General features: G+C 39.1%; 1 protein-coding gene across 6 annotated transcripts; it reads left to right on the forward strand.

Annotated features, from left to right (window-relative positions):
• Positions 1-171: 171 nt before the first annotated feature.
• Positions 172-27,731, forward strand: fnbp1a (formin binding protein 1a). Of its 6 annotated transcripts, XM_053236432.1 has the most exons (18): positions 172-433; positions 3,686-3,801; positions 7,014-7,070; positions 7,334-7,481; positions 10,390-10,452; positions 11,065-11,169; positions 11,885-11,899; positions 14,156-14,284; positions 14,370-14,516; positions 16,724-16,903; positions 17,882-18,064; positions 18,869-18,889; positions 19,656-19,765; positions 20,035-20,167; positions 20,875-21,002; positions 21,138-21,277; positions 23,017-23,175; positions 25,050-27,731. In XM_053236432.1, exons 1-18 carry the CDS (start codon positions 359-361, stop codon positions 25,055-25,057), a joined length of 1,917 nt encoding a protein of 638 aa, XP_053092407.1. In that variant the 5' UTR covers positions 172-358; the 3' UTR covers positions 25,058-27,731. The 6 variants fall into 6 exon arrangements, with proteins under 6 accessions (XP_053092407.1, XP_026784229.1, XP_053092406.1 ...); XM_026928428.3 differs by having other exon boundaries at positions 23,017-27,731; XM_053236431.1 differs by having other exon boundaries at positions 18,869-18,883; positions 23,017-27,731.
• Positions 27,732-27,999: the final 268 nt, after the last annotated feature.

The following is a 27,999-nucleotide window of genomic DNA, read 5'->3' on the forward strand; positions in this document are numbered from 1 at the left end:
TAAAAAAGGTGAAATGTGATTTGAAAAATGTAACTGCAAACGAAAAACAGCATTTACATGAGTTGGTGCTTCAGACTATTGCATTATTTTATTATTGCATTATCGATCAGATCAGCATCATTCCAGGCTGTGTGTGTGTGTGTGTGTGTGCTGTCCCAAGCGGCTGACTGAATGAATGCAGGGTGAGAGAGAGAGAGAGAGAGAGAGAGGGAGAGACTGGCAGCATGCGGAGGTGAAATCGGACCTCTCATCACCGCTCGAGGTTTACACCCTTGACGGTATTTTTTAAAACACCAGGATCAGTCTTTTTTTTTTTTTTTTTTTTTGACTTAGATTGGTGATCTGTTCCGGAGCAGCCATGCATTCGAGCAGAGGATTATCGCGGAGGAATTGCCCCGAATCCCTGAGCTGCAGCTGGGGCACCGAGCTCTGGGTACGTGCCAGCAATCTGTCGAGAAATGCATCACGACAGGGGTGTGTGCGGGGTCAGAAATCTTTCAAAACGCGTGCATCAGGAACCCGCAGGTGTGTCAGGAGTCTGTGCGGATGTTTTCTAGCTGGATCAGTCAGCGATCCGCCCATTTTTCCAGGAGTCGTGCATGCATACATGCGGCGCGCGCCGTTCCGTCCTGCCAACCTGCGTCGAAGCGAAAATCATTGCAGTGCATCACTTCAGTCATTCACTCTCCGTGTGTTTACACGCAGACAGATCTAGCTTAACCAGTCCTGGCTTACTGAGTTACTAACCAACGCGCTGGCTCACCCGAGTGTGCAGTAATCCGTCGTTAATGCTGGCCCTAACCGCCTGCAAAGGGCACGAGACACATGGATATGTCTATGTCTATGTCTATATATATGTACAGTATATGCATGTGTATTGTTCATAATTGTGGCACGTGCATGCCATTTTCCATTAGCTATTATGCTTATCGAGGTAAAGGTCTGATAGGCAAGACTGCAATGTCTGATATCAATGCAGTGCATATTTGCTGCACGAGTGTGATTAACCAACTCACGAGCTCTTCATTTAGATGGCACTGATCATCCTGATTACAAAATATGCATGAGATTTAAGGTAGAAGACATTAAACCTCGTGTTCTTTTGTGATACTGTGTCAGGCCTACAACATGATAATAGTACAGTAATAGGGCTTGGGGAACACATGACATGCTCCTGTCTCAGTCTTATCTTTTTGTTTTAGTCAGTACATTCTGACCAGTGATTGACAGCTAGATTGTCAGGATTTCAGGGGTGTTTCACATATTTCTGGATCTTCTATACATGCTGTATCTGTTTGCATTTGTTGACCTTTTTATCCAAGCCCTGCTATTCCTGCTATTCCCTCGACCTGACCCCGGGTGTCAGACCCACTGGGATGGTATGCAAGAATTAAACACTGTTTCCCAAAGCCATCATTATGCAATCTGTACTGTATAGTTTTTTGCACTCAGAGACATTGAATATCTCTCAGATCTTGTGGGAATGGAAATAACTGTGTACCAGTGGGAACAGTGTTGTACGTTAGTTCTGAATGCTACAGACTAGACAGCATTTACAGTATCAGTATTTATCAGTCCTGCCCAGGTGATGATAGTCCAAACATCCATCACTGCCGAGTTATAAGATCTGGGACAAGTGTATGAGACAGATTTAATTAGTGAAGAGGTGTTTTAACCACTTGTTCAGTGGAATTAGTTTCGAAGGTGTGTTCTTCAGTAAAATTCAAACAACTAAGACAGTTCTTAATAAGTACTGTGAATAGAGCATTATCATTCTGACAGCTCCTCTAACAGAGATCTTTTTTCCTTTGACTATCAGCATGCTTAGAAAAAATGTTAAATCTCAGTCTGTTATTGGTTCTCTGGTTTGTTGCTCTTGGGAAACCCTGGTTCCTTTTAGGAACTTACATCTGAGTCTTTACTATCTAAGCAGAACCCATTCAGAAACAGAGAAGGTTCCAAGGTTCAGCCAGTTCAAAAATCTAAGAAACCCTAACTATCCTTAGAACCAATGAAGAACCTTTCTTTTTTCCCTCAGAGCATATTAGAGGTAAAGATGAGATTTTTCTTTTGCACTGGAAGGCTTTTTATTTTCCAGAAAATGTCAAATGTATTTTTCATATTTACTTCTCTATAGTGTTTATGGGGGAAAAAAAATTTAATGTAATATTAAATAAAGTCAATATAAGTACAAATACATTTCAGTATTTGTTTAATTACAGTTTGTTTTCTTTTTACCTTTGTCCCATATGGTTTACAGCACAGTTCTACTCTTCATTATTCCCCTGCGCTCTTAGAAAAAAGGTTTATCAAGGGTTCATTGGATGGTTAATGATTCTAGCTTCCTAAAACGATTCAACATGGAACCATCTGTTGTAGGGTTCTACATCAAACCTTTAAGGGTTCCCCCAGAGGGACTAGCTGACTGAAGAAGCCTTAAAGGATGGAACCTTTAGTGTAATGTCTAATTATTTGAGTGTCCAATGTCCTGTTTTTCTGTGAAGCCTTTGTTTTTTATCTACTGTATAATGTGTATTGCATGATCTCTGTCCCATGATGTCCTGCTTTAGCAATAGCTTCAGTTTTATCTAATTACTTGTTTCAGTTTGTGCTGAGATTGCAAAACATTAGCTGATTCAAATTCTGGTGAACAGAATCATCCATGGGAGGCCTGTGAGTAAAAACTGTGCTTCATCCCTGCTTCATCCCTGCGTCTTAGCCGTCCAATGCGCAACATCCAGCCTTATTGGGCAACTGCATGAGCTGGAGTGAGCACTTAGCACACCAGTCATGCTGAGAAATGATGAGGTGGCAGCTTTCACACACAACAGTGAACATATTTACTCATGTTCACACACATAGACTGGTGGTGCATTTGTGTAACAGCAGAGATTCATTCATTTGTCTTTGTAAGTGCTTTATTCTGGGCAGGGTCACAGTGAATCCAGAGCCTGTCCTGGGTATACGGGGTACGAGATGTGAAGACACCTTGGATGGGATGCGAGTCCATTGCAAGGCACCATGCACACACATTCACACCTTTAGAGTAGCCAATCCACTTATCAGTATGTTGTTGGGAGGTGGGAGGAACCCAGAGAACCCGGAGGAAACGTACATGGACACAGGGAGATCATACGAAACATGCTAACTGCTGTGCCTTTGCACCACCCTAATAGCAGACATGCTACCGTTATTATATTGAAGATGTCTAATTTGGGGAACAGAGTAAACGTTTAGCCTAATATAATATGACTACACTGTGGAATAGAGCTAAAAAGGGAGCCGTGACCTAATGAGCTGTTAAAGCGAGCGGAAGTACAGCTTATTGATGTTTCTCACACTAGATTAAGACTAGCAAACGCAAACCTATAATGGTGCTGTGACCTGTAAAGTACTTTAACTGAAAAAAGTTCGATGTATGAAAATTTTTATGCAAATGAAATTTGTCATTATTAATTCATAAGATTGTGCACAGTAACCTCCCCAGCATTAGTTCACCTCTTATTGGGTTAAATGAACTCCTACAGTGCTAAATTCCATCACTTAAAATGTTTATGTGCAATGTTCATGTGCAATGTTCTTACAATTTGATCTGTTTTTGATTGATTTTAGTTTGTGTGTAAAAGCCTTGGATGAGAGGAATCTGCAGCTGACAGAAACTCTTCTCTCTTTTCCCCTTCCTCAGGATCAGTTTGATAACTTGGAGAAGCACACACAGTGGGGCATCGAGTTTGTGGAGCGCTACACCAAGTTTGTCAAGGAGAGATCCGAAATCGAGCTGAGCTATGCCAAACAAATAAGGTACGAGAAGATTGTATGTCACTGTAAACACTCTTCTCAGCATGCAAGATTTGATTTTCAGCTTGTCGTGTGAGGACCTGAAAAATCAGACAGCCATGTGAAAGCAAACTCAAACACCTTTCGTTGTAGAAAATTATAGTGCAGAGGCCTCTAGATAAATCCCCTCAGTAGGGATGAACAAGAAATCAGTGTGTTCCAGTTAGTATCTTATATACTGTATCTTGTTTTTCTTGACCAGCCAGGATTCCTCATGATGGTGCTCTGAATGATTAGAATTCCTCATGAGGGTGCTCTGACCAGATTTCCCAATGAAGATGCTTTAACCAATCAGAATTCCCAACAGGGGGTGCTCTAACCAATCAGAATTCCTATTGAGTGTCCTGTGACCTATCAGAATTACTAAAGATGATGCTCTGACCAATCAGAATTCCCAATGACGGTGTTTGACCATTCAGAATTCCCAGTGAGTGTGCTCTGACGACTCAGAATTCCCAATTAGGCTGCTCTGACCAATTTCAATGAAGGTGCTTTAAACAATCAGAATTCCCAATAAGGGTGCTCTGAACAATCGGAATTCCCAATGAGGGTGATCTGAACAATCAAAGTTCCTAATGAGGGTGATGTGCACAATCAGAATTCCCAATGAGAGTGCTCTAACCAATCAGAATTCCCAACGAGGGTGCTCTGAGCAATCAGAACTCCCAATGAGGGTGCTCTAACCAATAATAATTCCCACTGAGGGTGCTCTAACCAATCATAATTCCCACTGAGGGTGCTCTAACCAATCATAATTCCCACTGAGGGTGCTCTAACCAATCAGAATTCCTAATAAGTGTGTGCTAACCAATCAGAATTCCCACTGAGGGTGGTATAACCAATCAGAATTGCTTATACCACCCTCAGTGGGAATTATGATTGGTTAGCTATCAGATGACCAATCAGAATTCCAACGAAGGTGCTCTGTACAATCATAATTTCCACTGAGGATGCTCTATTCAATCAGAATTCCCAATGAGAATTCCCAGATTCTGTCTGTTCTAAAATGGCACTGGCATGAACCATGATTTTTGTTCAAAATAATGCAGTTACAACTTTAACTGTGATGCAATTTGTTTCAGTAAATTGCAAAGTATATTGTAATAACAGTGTGTAGCACAGTATCCTATTTCCCTCCATAAAATTCAGCCCTACACTGAATTGAGATAATAACATTTGTACCATAAGTCTGACTCGTGTTAGTCAACTATTTAACATTAACATATTTCTTTTAAAACTCCAAGTGTTTGCAAATTCTTTAAGGATGTTCAGTGCCTTTTATCATTGCTAATTAGTCTTGTTAAATCTCTGTGTCTTTATACACTCTTCATTACCACTGAATATCTAAATAAATATTACTTGCTTATTATTTACTTTTTCACAACATATTGAACTGGACATGTTTGCACTGCATCACCGTGGTTATGTGGGTTGCTATGGTGTTGACCCATATCCTCATAGTCCTGTGCTGGTTTTGTCGGTTTGGTCCTGTCTGTGGTTTTTTCGGGTTGTGTTAGCCAGTGAAGACACACACACACACACACACACACACACACACACACACATGTTCACACAAGAAATTCTGCTTTTTATAGCTGCCTGTCAGTCAGTGCTTTGTTATTTCTATGAAGTCTGGCAGAGTGTATTTGTGCATGCCTTCAGTTGAGAGAAAGGCTTAATTCACGACGCCTCCCTCAAGCCTTTTATTCAGCTCCCTAAATGAGTGGAGATTTATCTGACACAATGCGCTTGTTAGCAGACAAACGGCATCGACCTGCCTCCAGCTCAGGAATAATGGCTGTTTAAAAGGCCACAGGATAGTTGTTATTATATTGAGGGTCTATATGTTTCAGTTATGTTTTTTTTTCCTGTCACTTCACTGAACGCCTGCAGAACACAGAGAACACTTTTTGGTCCTTTGGTGAGGTGGTAAGGAGACAATAAACGGCAGCATCCGCATGGCTTTGACAAGGAGCTGCAAGATGGCGATCTGCCTAGCAACACGTCAGCCTACGGGGAGGTACAGCTGGGTGTGTGTGTGGAGAGAGAGAGAGAGAGAGAGAGAGAGCGGGTGAGAGGGACACAAAGATAGAGAGCAAGCCAGACGAAAAGAGAGAGAGCGGGGGGGAGAGATAGACAGAGCTGCAGACGAGAGGAGCGAGTGAGGGACAGGGCGGCACCAGCAACACACTTTATTATATCCCTGAGTGCCTTATATCCCCTTTTCACATTTAGTTGAATTAATGTCACAGTGCTAGTGTGTGTCAACTCGACTCGGATCGTCACACTAACAAACATCAGCTTTATGAATTAAAGCTCTCACATGATAAAGACATCATTATGGTGGAGACAGTACTGGGCTTTGTTTGCTTCCCAGGACATGATTGCTTTAATTGATATGTCTTTCATAAATAAAATATGCAGAGGGTGGAAGGGTGAAAGAAAAAGCCAACATATAAGGAGAGACAAAAAACAGTTTCTCTGTGTTAAACCACATTATACCACAGCGCTGTTAAATGCTGGACAATCCACTTCAACAGATTTTTAAAAAATGCGTGTAATCATTGAAAATGTGAAGTTTTCTTTATGGTGAAGCATTTTTTTGAAGGAGTCTCCAGTGTCAGCACTCTGTAACAGTCAGAGGTAAAGCTGTTCCTTTAAGTTTCCGACATGCCAAAGTCTTCAGGATGGAAGGCTTTGCAGTTTCTTGGTAATAACATCTTATTAATTTCAAGAGGAAAAAAAGAGAGGCTGGTGAGGGCTTGACTGTTTATAGCTGCTATAACATAACATATAATAACAAGAATTAACTTGTAGGGCACAACACAACATTAAATGTAACTATAAATGGATAAAAAGTGTGACGTGTTGTTCTTTAGCAAAAAATATTGGTGAATTGCTGTGGTATAACAGAAATAAAACACTTCATGGCATGCTGTTATTGGAAATTAATCAACTTCAGGCCACGTCACACCATCTCGTTATTGATTATTTTCCTATAACAGCACATTCTGTCTTTTTTTCGAACTTAAAATGAAAGGATTCCTTTTTATTTTGGTAAATGGCACGTCTTAAATGAATGTTTAACATTTAAAAAAGCGTTAGTATGAAATTTAATGGAATACCCAGAATTACACCGTATTGATTGCTGTCTAAAGGTTTTGCTTTTATTACAGAAATCTCTCTAAGAAATATCAGCCCAAGAAGAACTCCAGAGAAGAGGACGAGTACAAGTGCGTATTTTAGTGTCAGTTCGTTTTCACTCACATCCTGTAATACCTGCGTCTCAGTTCACCAGCATTGTAACTAAGTTAAGTCCATAGTAGGCAGTAGAAATGTAATCTGAGTTATTATATTTAATTTTAAATATAATATAACACCATACAATTGCGTTTTTGGCCGATGAGCTCTCGTGCGTTAGGAATGATAGAACATGTTGCTTTCAGAGTAATAATCGGTGTAATGCTTGTTGTCTTGTGTTTGCACATATGGTCAGGTACACCTCCTGCAGAGCGTTTCTGATGACGCTGAACGAGCTGAATGACTACGCCGGGCAGCACGAGGTCATCGCAGAGAACCTCTCGACACAGATCATCTCAGAGCTGGTGCGCTACATCCAGGAGCTGAAAGCCGAACGGAAAGCAGTACGTGCACGCAAACTGCGCAGTTTTTTTTTAGATACAAAAATTTCAGTGGTATTATTTTAAATGTGTAAAGTGCAAAATCTGACTGGAAGGACACCACTTTATTGGGGAAGTGTGAAGGTGTGTATAGGTTTGGGACTGTTTCCAGATTATACCTTCATAGAATTTGGAGTTCTTGATAAGGATAAATGTCTTGGAGCTTCTCTGCTTTTTTGTTGTTGGAGTGACCAAGTCAAAAAATTTATTATTCAATCAGAGTGGACAAATCAGTAGCCTGGGCTCCTGGTGCAAACAGATTCCGTATCCAGGCTATTCGTTTTTCATTTGCAGCTGCCTAGTGGACAAGTATTCATTTGGTATGTAGCTATGGTTAATCTTCACAGTGCAGTTAAACATATTAAAAGGAAATGCAGACACTAGCCAGACTGGAAAAATACCTACTAGGTGTGATGCAAAGACAGAACATGACATTTCATAGCCGAAACGTTGGCCAACAATTTTCGTACTTTTTGTATTGCTTGACTTTAGATAACCCTCGCCCTAAAAACATGTTAAATTGTTAACTCATCTTGGGTAGATGATTCCTGTGTGTAGGTACACCTCCAAGGTTGCCCGATTTTTCTTCAGTAGACTCTGAGACTGGGTTTTTCAATAGCGTCTAGACCACTGACCATTTTTTTGACACAAGCTCTTGCCTGAAAAGGAAGAAAATAGCATTTTTTTCTTTGCTGTCAAATGTAATATGATGTAACATGAAAGAAATAAGAGAGTGTTTGAAAATGAGAAGAATTGAGAAATAAAAAGATTAATACGATTATATATGAGTGAGAAGATAGCAAGCATTAAAATAAGAATCTAATAGGAGTCTAATATATTACCGATATACAGTATTACTGCATGAATATTCCTGGTTAATAATCACCTCATTAATATCTCACAAGAAGTTCAGGGTTAGAATTGCATGTAGCTGAGACACCTGTTTTATGTAAAGTCCACCTGATTTGAGCAATTCTCACTTAACATCTGAATTAAGTCTATAGTTATATCTGAGGACTGAATACCAATGTGCTTAATTTCGGTATTAAATCCTCACTGCGTGCGCTTAAGCCAACTCTGAATACGACCCAAAGCACAAAAATCACATTGGTCCATGTAAAACAGAGACTTTCTCTGTACCTCCGTATAGACTGATTTAGAGAGCATTATGTATGAGCTCTACATAAGCTCCTTGGCTAAACATGCACCAAGCCTTCAACCTATCATGTCTAGGATTTGTGGATGATGTTTTAACTGGAAACTTTTAGCCACATGTACGTTAAGAAATTAAAGAAACCTTGATTTTTGTTTTTGAGAGACACTCAAAATTGATGATCATCCAAAAATTAAATCAAACCCCTGACCCAAGGAGACTTTTATTATCGTTTTTTTTTTTTTTCCTTAGAACATCTTTATGGTTATCTAAGTACACGATTCCCACCTGTGGAGAAATCCGTCCTCTGCTCCCCACCGCCTGTAAATCCCTGGATGAAGAATGTGAAATATGTTATTACGCTGTAGATGATTTTACGGTAGAGCAGGCTGGAGCTGAATGTGGGTCATGCATTGGGGTCAGTGGAGTGGGTGCAGGAATAAGATGCCCCTCCTCCTTAACTGGGCCTGCAAGGCCTCTGTCACAGCCGAATGACTGGAACTAACACAATAGGAGCAGACATGACCACGCGTGAGCTGAACAAAATGTAGAGCAGATCGTTTTTTCCACCCTGATGAGCTTTCATCTGCCTTTCATGTCTGACTGGCTTTCTGAAAGAAAGTGCTCTTTATGTATTTTTCATACTGTGTGTAATGGCATCCCGTGAGTGGGAGTGAGTCAGTTATGACGTGATATTCACGTCACCGTGACCTCGGGTGACCTAAGCAAATGTTTTTTGATACAATGAGAAGTTTGTGAGTGGTGAGCTTTTTGTTTTGGGAGGAATACAGTACATTTTTGTGGCCATACTGTGTTGGCTGATTCATCAGGTTCACATTTCATCTAATCAGCTTTGTTTCGAAAAGACTGCAGTCTGTTGTTTGCTGTGTCATGAAATATGAGTCACTTTTTAAAGGAAAAATCCACTCTTAATGACTTGCATAATAATAATCTTTATGTGATCTTCCGTGACTTTAGATTTATTTTATCATCTGAGATGACTTTTTTAGTTTAAACCTCTTTCACCAACATTTTCACTTTGGGTTTCCTACATTACCCACAATGCCATTCAACTACCTGCAGATATTATTGGCAGTGGGAATTCATCTCAAATTAGAGGGCAATGCAGCAGTGCTTTAGTGTTTTTGTCTGCACAGCTCTCTCACCTCCTCATATGTACACTCGGCTCAAACAGGTAAGGTCCCGAGGTTCAACTTTTCATGCTAACACCTCCATCGACGCCATCACACTTGCTTGTCATCTTGTAGATCACTAACTGGCCAAGCCGTGTGTCCAGAATTGATAAACACATCCCAAATATTTTAATTTAAACAGATTCAATGTATTTACTAGTGGAGTTTTCCTTTAATCATGCTACCAGTCATGTACAGTAATAAAGGAGAAACACTTTGTTGCTGTACTTATTTACCTTTTCAAAATATCAGTTTTAAATATTTCTGTCAAATTTTACTTCGCTATATATTTTTTAAAGCTAACTGGCAGCTTTTACCGCATTAAAATTCCCCACACATATTTATTATTTACTGCAATAAGAAATGTTTCAGTCTCCCCATTTTCATTTTGAAATATATGTCTGGATTTAATTGCACTGTTAATGGAAGTGTTTTTTTCTAATATGTGAATTAAAAAGGTTTATCATTGTAAGCATATGATGCTTTTGACGACTCCACACTTACTGTTATGATTCTCCTTCTGCAGCATTTCCATGATGGCCGAAGAGCTCAGCAGCATATCGAGAACTCCTGGAAACAGCTGGAGTCGGTGAGTTAAAACTAGTCCAAGAGTTTCCAGTGAAGAATCATTACTACTTAATGTTGGACCAGAACTGTGCATAATTTGATTACTATTATTAAATAATTTATTAATAAATAAGCTTGTTGGTTAAAGATTCAAGCTCAGTTAGCCATATTGATAATGTTTCTGTGAATTATTTCCATATTTTAGAGTTGATTTTAGTCCAGGATGTGGTTTATTTGGGTTTAAAGTGCTAGTTGTAATTTTTTAAATTCTTTTTAAACCTATAGTAAGCATATAATTTTAAAGACACCTTATTAAAACTGTGATTAGAAAGCCGGTAGTTCTAACTGGTTTCTTTTTAAATGTCTGGTTTCATATTTCTGGCCTGAAAGTTGGCTCCACCCCAGTCGAGGCAGAGTGGCTTAGCTTCACTGCTTTTGCCTAAAAGGCAGGGTCAGCTGGGAGAAACAGGAAGGCGTGGCTGTTGCAATTGCAGTTTGCTTGGCAGTCAGCAGAGGGCTCTAAAACTTACAGACTAGTCCTTTAATACTAAAGAAAGCTTTGACAATATGAGCAACTTGAAATATCAGTCTTCATCCTGCCCTAACAAGGAACCCTACTCCCGGTCTCTTGCAGAGCAAACGTCGGTTTGAGAGAGACTGCAAAGAAGCCGACCGTGCCCAGCATTACTTTGACAAGATGGACGCCGACATTAACGTGACCAAGGCCGATGTGGAAAAGGTATGTCCAGTTCCGGCTTACCCTTTTTTTCTCCTGCTTGTCCTCTGCATCCCAGCCCTGGGTCTCTGCAGTGCGTTTGGGATGGATGCGTGTCAGTGATGTGCTCAGCATTTTTTAAGACCCCTTCCACTGCATCCTAAAGAGTCTTGCGCCTCCGCCCACTAACCACAGCGTCTCCTCTGGAGGTGTGCCATACTTTCCTGCAGGGAAATTGGACAGTTGTTGGAGCCTAACGAGCTGTGGACAGTTTTACAGCCCGTGTCATGAGTCCTTTTGATTCATATGACTGAACTGATTCACACTGGCAGTAAATTCCAGGACACTCAGCAGTGTAGTGTTGAATAAACTGCCTGTTCGGTCTATTGCATTTTATAGTGGTTCATGAAATGGAACAACTAAGGTACCTAAGATGTAACCCATTATGAATATTAAATTAATTTGCTGTATTGCAATTATTTTGCAATTATACTAACCATCTGCCAACTTGCTGCCTTTAATTAAATCCTGGACATTACAGATAGAATGTTATAGGCTTAGTTTTATTACAAAAATCTCTGAATGTGCAGTCTATCTGTGATCTGTGAGCAGGCCGAATCCCAGGTGTAGTTCATGCCATTCGGCTGACCCATACGCATATTTCTGACATTCTGCTCTACGCCACAAAGTGCTCTGACACTAATCGACTCTGTTTTTGTCTTTTTAACATGGCTCAAAGCGGTGTTCACTCAAGGTAGGTTTATAACCACGAGTCGTCTCTGTCTGTGGGGAATTGTTAATCTGTTTAGTGTACGCCCATAGACCTCAACGTCTACATAAAATGTCTGTCGCAAAATTATTTCTGTTTGTCCAAATCTCTGGCCCTGTTGCTGTATTACGTCCCTCTGGCCACTGGTGCAAGCAAAAAAATGCCTCTGTGGTTATTATAACCACTATTTAGCACAATACATTTGTCTGATATACAATTTATCAAATTAAGCCACTGAAATGGTATATAATGCGAAAAGCCTAGTGTTGCTCTGAGAACAGACGGCCAATTCCTGTCCATTTTCTGTGCTGTGTGCCTCGGTGTTTGTGCTCTGTTAGTGTGCATGCTGAATGAATCTGTGTGCTGAAACATGTTAAAGTGATTTGTATCTTGACTACTGTTTTGACTTTGTCTTCTTGGTGTGTATGTGTTCTGTGTATGTTATAATGAATACAGGTACACTGTATCTTTTCCTTTGCAGTCCTTAACTGCTCCTAATTCAATTTCTTCTTTTTTTTCTGCTGCTATACTTTGTGCTGCTACTTTTAAAAGTTCTCTGGAGGTTTAAATAATTGGGTCTGTAATGCTGGATCCTTTAGACATCCTCTCTATGCCTCAGTATCCTAATTTACAAAGACTCTAATTTACAAAGCAAGCTTCACAGCTGGATGACACAAACCTAAAGTGTGTAAATACGCAATGAAGAGCATGAAGAAATGATAAAAAGCACACGGGTAGTGTAACTGCTGTTTAGTAATATCATTCCCTTATTTTAGTGATTTATGTCAGAAGGAAGTTATTTTGATGATCAGTTGCAAGGGATGTCTCTGACTGTAGCCAACAACTCATTTCTGTTGCTGGTTAAGTAAACAGCACTTGAACTGAAAAAAATCTATGTCAATGAAATTTCATAATCAGTCTAGTTCATAATGTTGACTACTTGTTGCAGCCCTAGTATGGATTACAGCAGCAGTTTGATGAAAAATGAAATTTACACACTTTCCCCCCCTTACATCATATGTAGTCGACCAGACAAAACATGTTTGGTGTCTGAACTTCTTTAGTTTTGCCCTGAAGCAAGGTTATCATAGCTAACATGTAATGGAAGCATACAGCTTTTACCAGTTTAGCATCAGGCTATCATCATTAAGACACTCTAATATTATTACATAAAATCTGGTCCTGTATGTGAACCTGAACCTGACTGAGGAGAGGAAGAGCAGACATTTGTTCACCAACACTATGTAGTTATTTCTGTGTTTATTGACATTGCTAGTTGCTGGTTAACTCTATTTAACATTAGCACACAGCTAGTTAAATGTTTGTAAACTGGCTCGCATTTGAATTTTCAATATTGAGTCTCAGATTGCATTTTCATAATCTCAGTAACTGAACCTGTCAATCTACAGGCACACACGACTTTGTCTATGACTAACAGAGCTAGCTCATTAAGCTATGTTAACTGGGTAACTAGCTTAGCATACAGATAATGTGGCTAAAAGCTTACCATATAATTATCCTTTACTAGTAATTTCTTATCAGATATGAGATCACAAACTGAGTTTCCTGAATAGGTTTTTTCTCTGTATGTGCCCTGTTTTAAATAGAAAATTGTGAATTTATGGAGTAAGTGTAGTAATTTCTAATATTCTAGCTGTAGCCATACTTGTTAGCAACATTTGCCTCATAGCTCCAGTGCAAAACTAACTACATTTGGAGTAAGAGGAAAATTATGTATATATTATATATTTTTTATTAAACATTTCCTTTTAATTAATGTGGCCTGCTGGAATTTTAAGAAACAAGGCTATTTTGCTTTGAAAAATAGCCTTGTTGCTTAAAATAGGCTGCATGAAATAACATGATACTGTGTGATTCTTCTTTGAGCTGGTGGTTTTGTGTCTGGCGTGTTAAAGTGTTTCCAGTTTCCACACATTTGGACTGATCTGTGGTTGGAGCCCTGTGAGAGACGTCTCTGTCTGTGCAGCTGCACTCGTCCTGTCTGGTAGATCAGCATCAGTCCATATTTTTATGCCACAATGGAAGTCATATGTGGTATTATGTGCTGTTGGATACCAGTGTACATGTCTGTTTTTCTGTTTGTACTGTATGTGGCTTTTTATTTTACTTTACAGCGTGACCCTGCAGTGGCACAAAGGATGCTGGGCTTTTTGGGCAAACCTTCTTTTAGCACTTTCATCACTCTATCTTTCTCTCTTTTTCTCTGTCTCTCTCTCTCAGGCTAAACAGCAGGCTCAAATAAGGCATCAGATAGCTGATGACAGTAAGAACGAGTATCTGTCCTATCTGCAGAAGTTTAATAAAGACCAACACGAGCACTACTACACCCTCATCCCCCACATCTTTCAGGTAAGTCTCCATAGGATATTTAGTGGATCTAAAGAGGATATACCTTCCAGAAGCCTCTAAGTGGAATGGTGTCTTTGTGTTACAGAGGATCCAGGAGATGGAGGAGAGACGGATTGAGAGAATAGGGGAGAGTATGAGGTGCTACGCCGAGGTGGAGCGCAAAGTGCTGCCCATCGTTAATAAGTGTCTGGATGGCATGACCAAGGCAGCTGAGTCCATCGAGCCCAAAATGGTATGTGAACAGTAATTCCTCTATTTATAGAATGATTAAACTAATGGAAACTGTGGATTATTTAATTTATTTGGCATTTGCATATGCATCTGCATATTGCAGATTGTTTCTGCAATATCAGTACTGCAAAGGCCAATATGGAGTTAATGCTTATAATGATTATACCACAGTGCTGTTGAATGCTCGATTCTGATTGGTCGGAAGTTGTTGATTCATTTTCTGTAACAGCAGCTCTGACAGTTGTTCCAGCTGCAAGACAAATCACATGTTTATATTAATGCGCATGTTCTAATACAGTATTGTTTCTATAGTAATGATTTACACAGGGACTTGCATGGCATAATCTAAGAGTATTATGAAAATAATTTTTTTTTTATTAATAAGGTTTTGTTATTTACAAAGAATGATAATGTGAAGACATTTTATTTAACATTTATTGAAGGAGATTCTAGTGTTAGTGCTTTGTCAGAAGGGTCTCCAGGATGGAGGACGCCTGACTCTCTGTAACATGACAAGCTGCATTTTTTAGTCTTATTAAGTTCAAGAGAAAAAAAAAACAGCGAGTGGTGAGGGAACAACTTTTTATAATGCCTGTTTATAATGTAAGTGATAACAGGAACTAATTTGTTTCATAGATGTTCTACAACATTAAATATAACTGTTAGTGGATAAAAATTATGATGTCCTTCTTTACTAGTGTTGACAAGTTGCTGTGATGTAAGAGTAAGAGTAGTAAGAGTAATAAAACACTTTGTTGCTGCTATAGGAAAACATTTGCTTTGCTTCACATCGGTCCACTTCACACCACCCTGTCATGGATGATTTTCCTGTAACAGCACTCCCTGTTGCATTTTATTCCTTGCCTATTTGTGCACCTCTAAAATTAACCAGTGACAGAATGAATGTGAAGACTAGAACCAAAGCAGGAACTGCAAACAAAAACATCTCTTCTGGGACAAATCTGTAAACCATGATGCAGTATATTAAGAAAACTGTGTAGGACAGCATTCTGCAGTAATTTTCTGTTTCACTTTGTTCAACAACAGGACTTAAGTAATCTATCTTTAGCAGACATATTAATAATTTATCACAGAAAAGTGCTGAGTTCATTACTCTAAATGCCCCTGCCCCACTTTCAAGCTAATGAGCAATGATCATGATGCCTAGCTTTTTAACAGCTGTGGCTAGCAGCCATGGAGATGATGTCTTTGGTGTCTCTGTGTGTGTGTCTGCGTGTGTGTTTGTGTGTGTGTGTTGTCGGCTAAATCCTGAGCTAGCACTCACGTGGCTGTGGATTGGCCAAGTGTCACAGATGGAGAGAGGCCACATTGGAGCACTAATTGACTCACTTTCTCTGCAGATTAAAAGTGGCTTATGGGCCGTGATTGGACTAAAGCTCCTGCGTGGCTTCACATGACTCACAGTTGCACCTTTATTTCAGATTTAGAAGCTCAGACTAAAAGACACTCCAGATAGTTTCCTTTCCCATTGATTTTCTCTCAGCATTTCCACTTTGGATGTTTCATAGAATTATAAAATTCTGATTTTAAACCTGAATGAAGTTTAGGAACTGAGATTTCCACCATGTGTATATCTTATATTTAGTTTGCTTTGTTCCTTTGTAAATATATTACATTTTATGTTTCTTTATTAAACCTTTGACTTGATTAACCTTCATGTGAGGTCTCTGTATCTTGAGTACATCAAAAAATGTGCATTGCTTGTTAATATGATAAAGCATAAGTGTCAAGGCAATGTGAAATCTCTGTATAGGATATGGGGGCTAAAAATCTATACTGCATTCTGGCCTTAGACCTCATATTAATTCCAGTTAAGAAAATCAATGCTATTTAACAAAATGTAGTCTGCAGTCTGCTAGATTTTTGCTCTAATAGCACTTTATAGTCTGTTTATAATCATTGTCAATCTGCATTGTAAGACTTTTCCCAGTAAAGATGTAATGGTTTGTGTATGCATCATAGGAATGCATATATCATGAAACGTTTACCTGATATCAGATTATTTTCATAATCAAATGTGATTCGTTTTATCCCCTGTAGGCTCTTAATTTAGGACTCATCCTTCTCTTTGTATCTCTTTCCTCTAATGCTGTCACAGAAGTGCTGAACAGTATAATATAAAATAATATATAGAACAGAACAATATAAAATGTGTTCATTTCTGTCCATCCATGTTTTCAACCTCAGGACACCAAGCAGGTGGTAGAGACGTACAAGTCAGGCTTTGAGCCGCCAGGTGATGTAGAGTTTGAGGACTACAGTGTATCCATGAAGAGAGCCGTTTCCGAGTCCAGCTTCCTGAATGCACGTGGAGAGAGTCGGCGCAGGAGCCGGAGCAAGCTGTGGCCTTTAATTAAGAGGAATAAGGTACGGAACATGGCTGAAAGTCCTGGTGTTTGGGTTCTACAGATGTGTAGAATTGACACAGACCCAAAGCCAGCAGCTGAATGAACGCGTTTGCTTTGTTAAAGGAGGAGAAAAATTGTATCCCTACTGACTTTTAAGACTCAGCTGTTCACTCCTCTAGCAGCTCAATGACTTAATCTGTCATAAAGGGCAGGTCATGATATCTCTTAGCACCCTACAACCAGAGTAGGTCAAAAAATGTTCCTGTAAAGTCACTCAGAAAAATGCTGTTATTGCTATTAGCAGTCTTAAAGGAAAATGCCAACATCTTTTGCAAATAGAATTTGATTTATCGCAGTATCACTGTATCTTACCTTTAAAGCACACGTTCCACAAAAAATGTACAAAAATAGCACAAATATTGTTAAAGAGAAATTGGAGTTTTCATTTAAAAATGGATGACCACTTGTCCATCAATCCTTTCTTTAAGGATCTTAAAGCTTTTACAGTAGCGCTACTAATCAGCTGTCTGGAAAATGTCTCCATCTGGTGAGAGAAAGATGTCAACCATTCCTCTCAAAATCATAACACTACACATTAATATTCACTCATTCAGCAAACATTTTTACCCAGAATCACTTACAAATTAAGTAAAATCTATTACACGCAATACTTCCATGGTGTAAGTATTCGTTGTTCATTTGACTAATTATTTTTTCGCTGTTTAAGAAATCTCTTTCTAATATATACCTTTTTGACGTTTTGACTTACATTGAAATATGATGGAGTTTGACAAAATGGTATTCGTTCTTGATAACACTTGAAATAAACACAGGTCTTGTTAGTGGACTCTGACGTTTTTATCAGCGCTCCTGCTGTCAGCTTGTTGCTGGGTTTCTCTGGTGTTTCTCTCTGTCCTTATGTCTCCATCTCTCTCTCCTTCTGTGTTTCTCCACTCCTCCATCTGTGACTGTGGCTCCATCACTCTGTCACGTGTAGCTTATGTCTTTGTTAGCGTCACCCCGTCAGCCACCTCCCCCTCCCCCCACGTCGCCCTCTCCAGAAGGCCTGGCCAACGGGCCGCACTCGCCCCCGCACAGCAAGGAGCCGCTCGGACAGCGCCTCAACGACTTCATGAGCTCCAAACACAAGATGCAGTGCCTGAGAAGCCTCAAGCGTGGGGTAAGCACCTGAGGGAACCGCTGCAAGCCGTAGTTATGCACAAAGTGTGGCATAATACATAAAAAAGTCTAAAAATACAAATGAAGCATGCATATAAATAAAGAATCAAATAATCGAATAAAACTTTTATATGAGGTGTGAAGAGAAAATATCACAGCTCATGACCATAGCTAGGCCAGTGACCTGCTGACTTTGTGTTGAGGGTGCAAACACAATGTGCTACATCAGACACAAACTAGCTGCCATTTTTACCCTAGACGTTTACTTTTCCGGGCAACAAATCATTGGACTTTTACTTGCATGGTGGGCTAAGTAAAAAATGTAGCATTTGTCCAGCCTTGAATTTGGTTTATTTTTAAATGAGACTACAGTGGTAGCGATAAGTATTAACTACTATCAAAGCTACAGTTGTAATCATTTTGTTATTATAGTCAAAATGATTAAACAGGTTTAACATAAAGGTCAGCAATCTAAAATGGTTAAATGGTATCAAAGCGCAGTTTAATAAAACTAGAAAATGCTATTTATATGATAAAATTTCTGATATACAGGTCATTGGTGTCTGTGGATGGAAAGTTAAAGAATATAATAGGTCAATAATTAAATATGATTCTACATTTTAGCCAAAAGACATCCTTATATGTGAATAGTTAGATTATAGTCATAAAATAAATGTATGCTGTGATCATAAGGGGATCCGTGAGGATTTTTTTTTCGGCTGCTGGGGATTTCTGGCTGCGAAACGTTTAAGGGCTGAATTGATTTGAGTTTTTCTCTGTTGTGTTTTGTTTGCTTTGTATGCAGCTCTCCCTGAAGTTGGTAAGTGTAAGTGTCTACTTTCACCTGTCTTACTATTCTCAAGCCTTTTTTTTTAATCATACTACCTTGTGACATTCATTTTAAACTGAAACAATACCATAGGTGATTTTCAGTGTCTCAGAGATGATTTAACAATTAGACTTGCTTGTGCATTACAGTATGTGTTTCACAGGTTATTATGTTTTCATAGCACGAGGAATTTGCACAGGAAAGGGTCAGACGAGAGGGTCAGACTTTTAAAAAGGCAGCTTTAGAAAACAAGAGCTAGTTGATTAGGTGTGACCTACTAATGAATATTATGTACTTAATTTTCCAAAAACTTGCTCTCAAAACCACCTTTAAAAACAATAAAAGTAACGATTCATGATTACCCATAATGTTAAGTGATTTTTTTAAACCTGAAGTTTAAAATATATCCAGTAGGTGGCAATGCAGTATTATATATATTTTATTCTCCTTATACCACAGAAATTTGCCAACAATTTTTTCATTTGCTGTAATGATATGTCATGCAGCTATATTAAAAAAATATCATTTAACATTTTCTATATAGTAACAAAAAATGTTCTATCTGAAGATGTCTTTTGCTGATGACATTTATTGTAGATTAGGTTACAGGTTTTGTGGCTTAAAAAAGAGACAAAGCTTCCGAATACTAAATAGTGAAATAATACCAACCTAGCAAACAAATAATACCAGCCCAGCTCTAATTTCTACTCTCCTGAACTCCAAAACTCCTGAACTGTGTGTGTGTGTGTGTGTGTGTGTTTAGGGAACAGTCCAGGAGGATTACAGTCATTTACCCCCAGAGCAAAGGCGAAAGAAACTGCAGGCCAAGCTTAATGACATCAGCAAAGACATCCAAAAAGAGATGGATCAGAGGTATGTCTACACACACACACACACATACACACACACACACACACACACATACACACACACACCCACACACATACCCACACACACACACACACACACAAACTCTCACGCACTTTCCACAAAGCAGATTTATTTCAACTTCAAGGCTGTTGTCAGCTCCAGATTTAATTTGGAACCATTAGTGAAAGTCCAATGTTCTTCCAGGATTGACTATGAAATTATGTTGCTCCAGCACCAATACTACATCATGTTTCTCTTCTCACTGACTGCAGGGACGCGCTGAATAAAATGAAGGAAGTGTACATTAAGAACCCTCACATGGGCGACCCCAACAGTGTGGACCCGCGTTTAGAGGAGGTGCGGCAGAGCATCGAGAAACTCCAGCTTGAGGCACACAAATATGAGGTGAGGCTCATATCATTTCATATATATATATATATATATATATATATATATATATATATATACACAAAATCCTGGATCCCCTTAAGTTCAAAGAATTCATGCAAATGTAATTTTCTATTTTTTTTTTTTCATATTAGAATCTATTTTTATGTCAAGATATTAGAATTTGAATTGCTGGCGTGATAGAATTGCTCGTCATTTGGTCTCGGTGATATCTGAGTCTTCTAGACCAGACCTGAATGATCTCAGATTTAGGAGCTGTTTTTAATGCTGAACTGATTTGTGAATCATACTAAAGAAATTGAAAGTCTTTCTTTTTAATTTGCCCATTTTAAAAAGTTTTTAGAATCTAACTAAGCTTTTTATAAGCTACTTTTAACTTTAAGAATTTTTAATACAGCCCCAGAAATTAATTTTAGGCATAAATATTAAAGTATTTACATGTGGCAGATGTGGAAAAACCTGCCATAAACAGGAACTATGGATAACACAGACTGACTTGTTTCCCGGACGTTCCACAACATTAAATGTAACATAACATAAACAGCTAAAAAGTATGACGTGACATTTTAGGACGTACTGTTATAGGAAAATAATCAACTTTCATGTGGGAACAGTAACTCCATCACTGATTATTTACCCCATCACATCATGTTTTATTCCTTAAACAGTTGAATAATGTTCATGTTCTTCTTGTCTCCTCATAGACCTGGCTAACAGATGTGGAGAGGAAGCTGCTGGAGAAGGACAGCACTCTGCGGAGACAAAGTGCCCCGTTTGAGTCACAGGGCAACGCGGGCAACGTTGCTAACAGCTGTGCTCAGAACAGAGAGAGGTACTCCTGAAGCGCACACACACACACACACACACACACAACCTGCCTGCCTCCCTGTGGTATTCTGTCACCTTGCCCTTATTAACTTTGTATTCATTTAGACTGTTGTATGTATTACATGTCTTCTGTGCACAGTCCGGACGGCAGCTATACGGAAGACCCCAGCACGGAGACGGTGCAGTTCAAGTCTCGCAGCACTGAGTTCGATGATGAGTTCGATGATGAAGAACCTTTACCCACCATAGGAACGTGCAAAGCTCTCTACCCTTTCGAAGGTAGCGGCAGAAATGTCCTAGAGGATGGAGTACACATTTTGGTCACCTTTGGTGATTTTGAAAATTAATCTCTGAGATTTTTTTTTTCTACCAAAATCCTAACCTGTTAAAAGAGCAATGCCTGAGCAGTTGACCCTACAGTACTAATGTGGCTGACACTGAGTCAGTGCTGTAGGTGTATCAGTTACCACGATGGACCTCAATGAGCTTTCTTAACCCTTATGTTCTTTTCAGGTCAGAATAAATAATGTGAAGATTTTACTAAACAATACCATTTTCCTCACATATGAAACTTTCCCAACTTATCTAGTCACAGTCTCAATTAAAGTTGTATAGAGATCATTTAACAACAGTCATTGTTATAAAGTAGTTTTACAGAAATCCAGAAATATATCTTTCTCTGGCTGGACCAGATAGTCAGATTACAGTAGAAGAGTACAAGCGAGATTAAAAGAGGAACTCTGAGATATATGAGGAACCCTACGATTTGACTGCTCTTGTCAGAAGTAGAAAGTATGACCAAAACAATAGCACAAACAGCATCTTGGAGAGCAAGCACGTACAGCTCAGTAAAAGGATGTTGCAAAATATCAAGTACCATACTTAAGTACAGTACTTGACTTGCGTTGTATTTCATAATCAGAGTGCAAGCTGAGATTTCAGCGCACTTACCTCTGATCACTAAACCCTCAAATCATTTTCATAGCAAAAATATATTGCTATAATAACTTTTATTACAAAGAACAATATTTTCCATATTTCTAATTATCTAATGATATACACTGCAAGGCAAATGTTTTTAAAAGGTTTTCAGTAGTCACTATCATTGTCACAGGTGTAACCAAATGATACAGAATTGCAGTTATATTAAAGAAATTAAAGGCAACCTAAACAGTTTTTGAACTTATTAACTGCTCATGCTCAGATCCTACTGGGACTCTGATATATATTATTATGGCCATCACACTCATGTGCTTGTCGAATATCCCATTCCAAAACAATGAGTATTAATATGGATTTGGTCCTCCTTTCCAGTAGATTTTGAAACGGCTCATTCAGCCACTAGAGCATTAGTGAGGTTGAGCACTGATGGTGAATGAGGAGGCCTCGGATCCAGTCGGCGTTCCAGTTCATCCCAAAACTGTTCAGTGGGGTTGAGGTCAGGGCACACCGGTCTTGGCCGACCGTGTCTGTACAGACCGCAGTTGTCATTGTCATGCTGGAATGTTTGGCTGCTTAGTTCCAGTGAAGGGAAATCTTAATGCTACAGCATACTGAGACATTGTAGGTAATTGTGTGCTTCCAATGTTGTGGCAACAGTTTGGGGAAGACCCACAAATGGGTGTGAAGGTCAGGTTTCCACATACTTTTGGCCACATAGTGCTGAACTGGTAACCTTGAAGTTAGCAAAATACTGTAATAGCATTGCATCTGGACTATGAGGGAGTTTCAACAGGTGGCAAAGCAGGCACCATTTGGAACCAAAGAGGTCTGAAAATATTACGGCATGCTCAGTTTGAAAATATTATGGCAAATATTATGCAGCTCCACCTGTTTCAGCCCTGGTGCATTCATTTTTAATTAACCGTAACAGTTGTATTGGCTGAGTCACCTATTGCCATAGACATCTCTTAGGTAGTGAACAGAACATGAGGGTTCAGTATGTTGAGTATGTTCTTTGTGTACATTCCTAAAACATGTCCTCTAACTTTCTCATCTCATCTGTTCTCACGCTTTAGGTCAGAACGAGGGCACCATCCCGATGGCAGAAGGCGAGATGCTGTACGTAATCGAGGAGGACAAAGGCGACGGCTGGACTCGAGTGCGCAGGAACGAGGATGAGGAGGGATACGTGCCCACGTCCTACATCAAGCTCTGCTTCGACGCCAACTCCAAAGGTGCCATGACCTATATTTAACCCACAGAGATAAAACGACATGCATAGCATCAGCGCCTTCCTCTGACTATCCCTGTCCTCTGGCCATTTTTATAGGCAAGAAGGATGGTGTATAATGTTCACTTTAGGCCATTTCTGCTTTTTAAAAAGTTTTTTTTTTTTTTTTTGCATATGAGAATGCAAGAGAGAGAGAGCCGGACGGACTATGAGCTATCTGAAAAACCACCTCCATCCTGTAGGACAGGAAGTGGAATGAACTCAATGTGCAACATATCATGTAGCATATCAGACTATTTGTGCAGTATTTATAGGCTTCTTTATTTTGCATCTCTCTCCCTCAGTGTGAATAAGAGTCCTTAAGGATGAGAAGGCAATAGAGCCGCCATTGAGGTGTGCTAGTAGAAAACGCTGCTTAATCTACATTTCATATCATATCTTTGGGTATTGTGGTTGTTTTTGTATAAAAAAAATCCATGTATGTTTATATGTCTGTCTATGGCTGAGCCACAGGTAATATTTCTTTTTGAGCTAAGAGTCGAATTCTTTAAATTTGGTGAAGAGATTGACAGTCAGCAATAAAGGTGTTGTCAGGCTTCAGTCAAATATCAGATTGTATTAAAAAAAAAAAAAGACATTTTCAATTTTTATCACAGTTTCTGTACTTCAGTGTTTAAAATCTAAATATCACATCACTGTAAATACTCTATGAGTGAGCATGAAGGAACAATGTCTAGTCTAACGTTTACTCAGGTACTTATTTCTTTGTATTTGTCTAACTAATAACTATACAGCATTTTTCCCCAAGCAGTTAGATTCAAGCTAAACTTGTATAATCATAATAAAAAAGAACTAGCTACATTAACTCCTGCATGCTCATAGCAAATTTAGCTTTGAATAGCTTTACATTTTCCGTGATCTCTGATTTGAGACAGCAACTAACCCAAGCTAGTGTAGTTCAAGAGCTTTAAACAAAATCACTTTTACGACGTGGTGAGAGAATAAAAGAGTCCACAATCAACATTTTGCATGCAGTTCTTATCATGACTGGAAAGACAAACTAGTTAAAGACATTTCCATGAAGATTTAAATGAGGCAAAGAATAAAAAAAGCACACATTGTGATTTATGATGCTAATAGTATTGATGTGATTGCAGCTGCTTCTGCATGCTTTTTAACGCAGTCTTTCTGTCGCTGTAATACTAAAGCTTGTCCATAGTTTTTTTCCTGTAAAGCAATAGTAGCTGTAAATTCTGCCTCACTGCTTTATAGACTGATACAACAGGAAATATTAACACTGACACTTTTTTTTGATCACCTGCTAGGTGATGAATTGACGTATACGTGAGAATGAATGTAGGAAAACGGTGACGAAGTATTGTCATGGGTTAGTACTGTATTTTTGGACTGTTAGACGTAATTGAGTATAAGACTCTCCCACCCAGGTGTGGTGCGCATCGTCTGGATAACTTCACACAGGCCGAGACCTTCCGTCACATAGTGACGTATATGGCTGTATTAGCAATAAATAGCTTCCCGCTGTCATAGAAGCTATCTTTTCCTGAGCCCTTCTCAGCGGGTTCTCATGGGGTAAACGCAGAACCCAAGCAGGTTCATAGAACCACACAAACATTTCTAAGATTACTTATATCTGTTCTTTATCTAGATTCCTAAGAAATACAGGATGGTCAAAACTTTTTGATTTCCACTGTATTTAATAAGCTGTTAAAGTCACATCACCTGCTTGTGGGCAAATAAAAGTGTCTTATAGTCCAGAAATTACGGTATTTCAATGCCACATGTCTAACAACTTGTGTGATTTTTTTTTTTTGTTGTTGTTTTTCTTTGCTTTTTTTATTTTTGTTCTTTTCTTTGCAGATCCCTAAAAGCGTTTGGCTGGCACAGGAGTGGCAGGGCAAGCGTCCTTGCGTGAAACATCCTCCTCTTTAATGCGTAGTCAGAGAGGTGCTGTGTGAGGCCGTCTGTCAGGCCGATCCATTCTTAACACAAACTCTGAATCTCCTCTTCTTCGGGCCAGAGGCAAAAAACACACCTGCTCGGATTATTGTCTGAGATCTTTTTGTTTCTTTGTTTATTTTTTTTTTTTAAATAACCCGTGTGTTAATGATTTGCAGAGCTTGCTTCTCGTGTGAGCCTAGACTTCTCAGCCTTGTGTAGTAGCTGCTTGCTATCTGACCAGAGCCAGTAGATCTAAACTCGAGTCCTCAGAATCAGATACTGTACAGGACCGTGACGTGCTTCTAGTCAAGCTGGTCAAACTTTTCATACTAGTAATGATCCTTTAGCTGCTGTCTTTCTCTGGCCTGCAGAAGGTTCTTGAGGATCCCTTGGAAAATCATTTTTATGAACATATTTATCAGGCCAGAATTGATTGTGAAAATTGAAAAGCATTAAAATGTTAGGGCGGGTTAAGTGGGCGGGTTAGGTGGTTGGGTGCGGGGAGGGTTGTTATTTTTAAAGGTATATCATATATAATATGGTGTTTATTGTGACTAAATCTGTGAGTGAAGTGGTTGAAGCAGGCAGCTTTAGAGTTGCAGTCCTTCAGTCGGTCACTCTTTCCTCACAGAGATGAAAGCAGTGCCACCTCACTCACTCACTCATGCTCACTTTCTTCCCTGTAATGTGTGTATACGCCACATCTCCTCTCTTTCTCTCACTTTTCTCTCTGTCTGTCTCTGTCTCTGTCTCTCTCTCTCTCTCTCTCTCATTAATAGCGCTTTTGCACTGGACACTGCAGTACCAAATAGTACAGATACTAATCCAAATCCTGATCTACTGGTTGAGGCCCTGTGTGTTGAGTAAGTGAAGTTTTCTGGAGGTTGTGAGGTGGTGTTTAATAAGCAGAACACTTGGCATATAACCATGATTAGATACCTCGATAAGTGTGTGGTGCTGTCATTTGTCTGCCTCTGATGAGTAAATTTGCTGGCCAGTGAGCGACTCCGTGAAATTAAAGGGTGCCAACATTTAATTTTAGTAAAAATCAAGAGAATGCCATTTGTTTTGTGAAATTAAAATTAAACTAAAGTGTTTTCAGTCAGACACATTGTCAGACAGTCAGACACATTCAGTGTAGGTATTTAGTGAATAATAAAACACTTGTGGGCATGCTCTCATAGAAAAATAATCAACAGCCCCAAAGGTGATTGTTTTCCTATAACAACACATCCTGCAGTGTTTTATTTCTCTCAATCCCTCACTATCCCCTCTTTTTTCCACTCTTGAAGTTAATAATACAAAAAAATACATGGCGCTGACACTGGAGACTCCTTCCATAAATGTTAATAAATGTCTCCTTACAGGAAGCTTCAACACAGCAAGGATTATATGTTTTTCTTTTGTTCAAAAACAACAAAAAGCTGTTTATTATTAGTCTTAGATTAGGTACTATGTATTAGAACAAGCAAATTAATATAAACATGCGAGTTGCTGTTATAGAAAATTAATCAACACCTTCTGGCCAATCAGAATCGAGAATTAACTTAACAAAATCTGGAATTAGTGATTTGTTACCGTACCCCACTGTCTGGTGGAAAAGCGCTAATGTTCTTTGTAGTTTCCTGTCTCTTTCTTCCTGTCTTCCTCTTCCTGTCTCTTACATTTCCTCACTTTGAATCTGTTTCTATTGGCATCTCTTTCTTTTTCTCCCTCCATCTCTCCCTCTTTCATTGTGTCTTTTTCTACTTTCCCTTCTTTTCCTATCTTTCTGTCCCTCCCTCCTTCTCTCTCTCTCTCTGTGGGCTCAGTGGCCGTGGCCATAGCCGTGTGTCGTGTAGCTGTAGTGGTGCGTTCACTCGATGTTGATGATGTTCTCCAGCTGGTGCTGTGTTTCTGCGCATGCATGCTTGCCCTGTCTCTTTGTCTGTGCCAGTCTTAGGGGTCCAGCAAGTTCTTGCCTTCACTTCCTGATGGGCGAACTTGCTTCTTCAGTTGTGTTCGTGCCTGTGGTTTACTTTATTTATTTATTCATTTTCTATTGAATTAAAAGGTTTTATTTTCGCCACCCGTGCATGGCCACTTGCTTCATGCTCCTAAGTTCTTTTTTTTTTTTTGAAAACTTTTCCTTTTTTTATGAAAATCAAGATGCTTCTTTTTGATCGACATCATTTTGCAGTAATTTGAGTTGATGTTAAAAACAAATAGTTACCTCATTTTTGATGGATTTTGGGCTGCTGTTTGAATCAGCTCTGAATGACTAACATTGTGGTTTATCTCCATTTATAAAGAAAGAGTATTGCAGTGCTGAGCTGCGCGTTTGAGTGTGTGTGTGAGTGTGTGTGTGCGTGTGTGTGTGTGTGTGTGCATTCTGTGTATTGTGCTTTGGATTTTCTGACTCTCTCTTCCCCTCAAGACATTCTCATAAACACCAAACTGCCAAGATATCAGAGCCTTGTAACGTCAGTGTTGATCCCAGCTGCTCCCTGTTTATTAGTAATAATAGAGCTTAATTCTACTTCAATTTTCCAAACAGAACCATTGTAAAATGCATCACCTTTTTATGTGCAAATCAAATTAAAGGCCATTGTGAAATATGCTGCTGTGTGTCAACATTGAGTGTCATATAAATCTTAATAATTATTAATAATAAATTATTCTGTTTAATACATATTTAAAACTATGTTCTATATTTTCTAATGTGTGTATATATATATATAATGATATTTTTTCTCTAATCAAATAATAAGTATTTTTTTGCCAGTAGATGGCAGCACAGGGCAGTTGAAGGTACACATGGTGGTCTATATGCAGTACACAGATATCCATTCTCAAGCTGCATGAAATAGTTCACATAGCCTGTAAGTCA

Source organism: Pangasianodon hypophthalmus, chromosome 8 (genome assembly GCF_027358585.1).
Source record: "Pangasianodon hypophthalmus isolate fPanHyp1 chromosome 8, fPanHyp1.pri, whole genome shotgun sequence".
Taxonomy (NCBI): Eukaryota; Metazoa; Chordata; class Actinopteri; order Siluriformes; family Pangasiidae; genus Pangasianodon; species Pangasianodon hypophthalmus.

What these genes read in the sequence shown, in the direction of transcription:
- fnbp1a (XM_026928428.3), top strand. Translation starts at nt 359, where the DNA reads ATGCATTCGAGCAGAGGATTATCGCGGAGGAATTGCCCCGAATCCCTG. An exon ending in AGAGAAGAGGACGAGTACAA is followed by an intron (nt 7,071 to 7,333) that starts GTGCGTATTTTA and finishes ACATATGGTCAG; the next exon opens with GTACACCTCCTGCAGAGCGT. An exon ending in CCTGGAAACAGCTGGAGTCG is followed by an intron (nt 10,453 to 11,064) that starts GTGAGTTAAAAC and finishes GGTCTCTTGCAG; the next exon opens with AGCAAACGTCGGTTTGAGAG.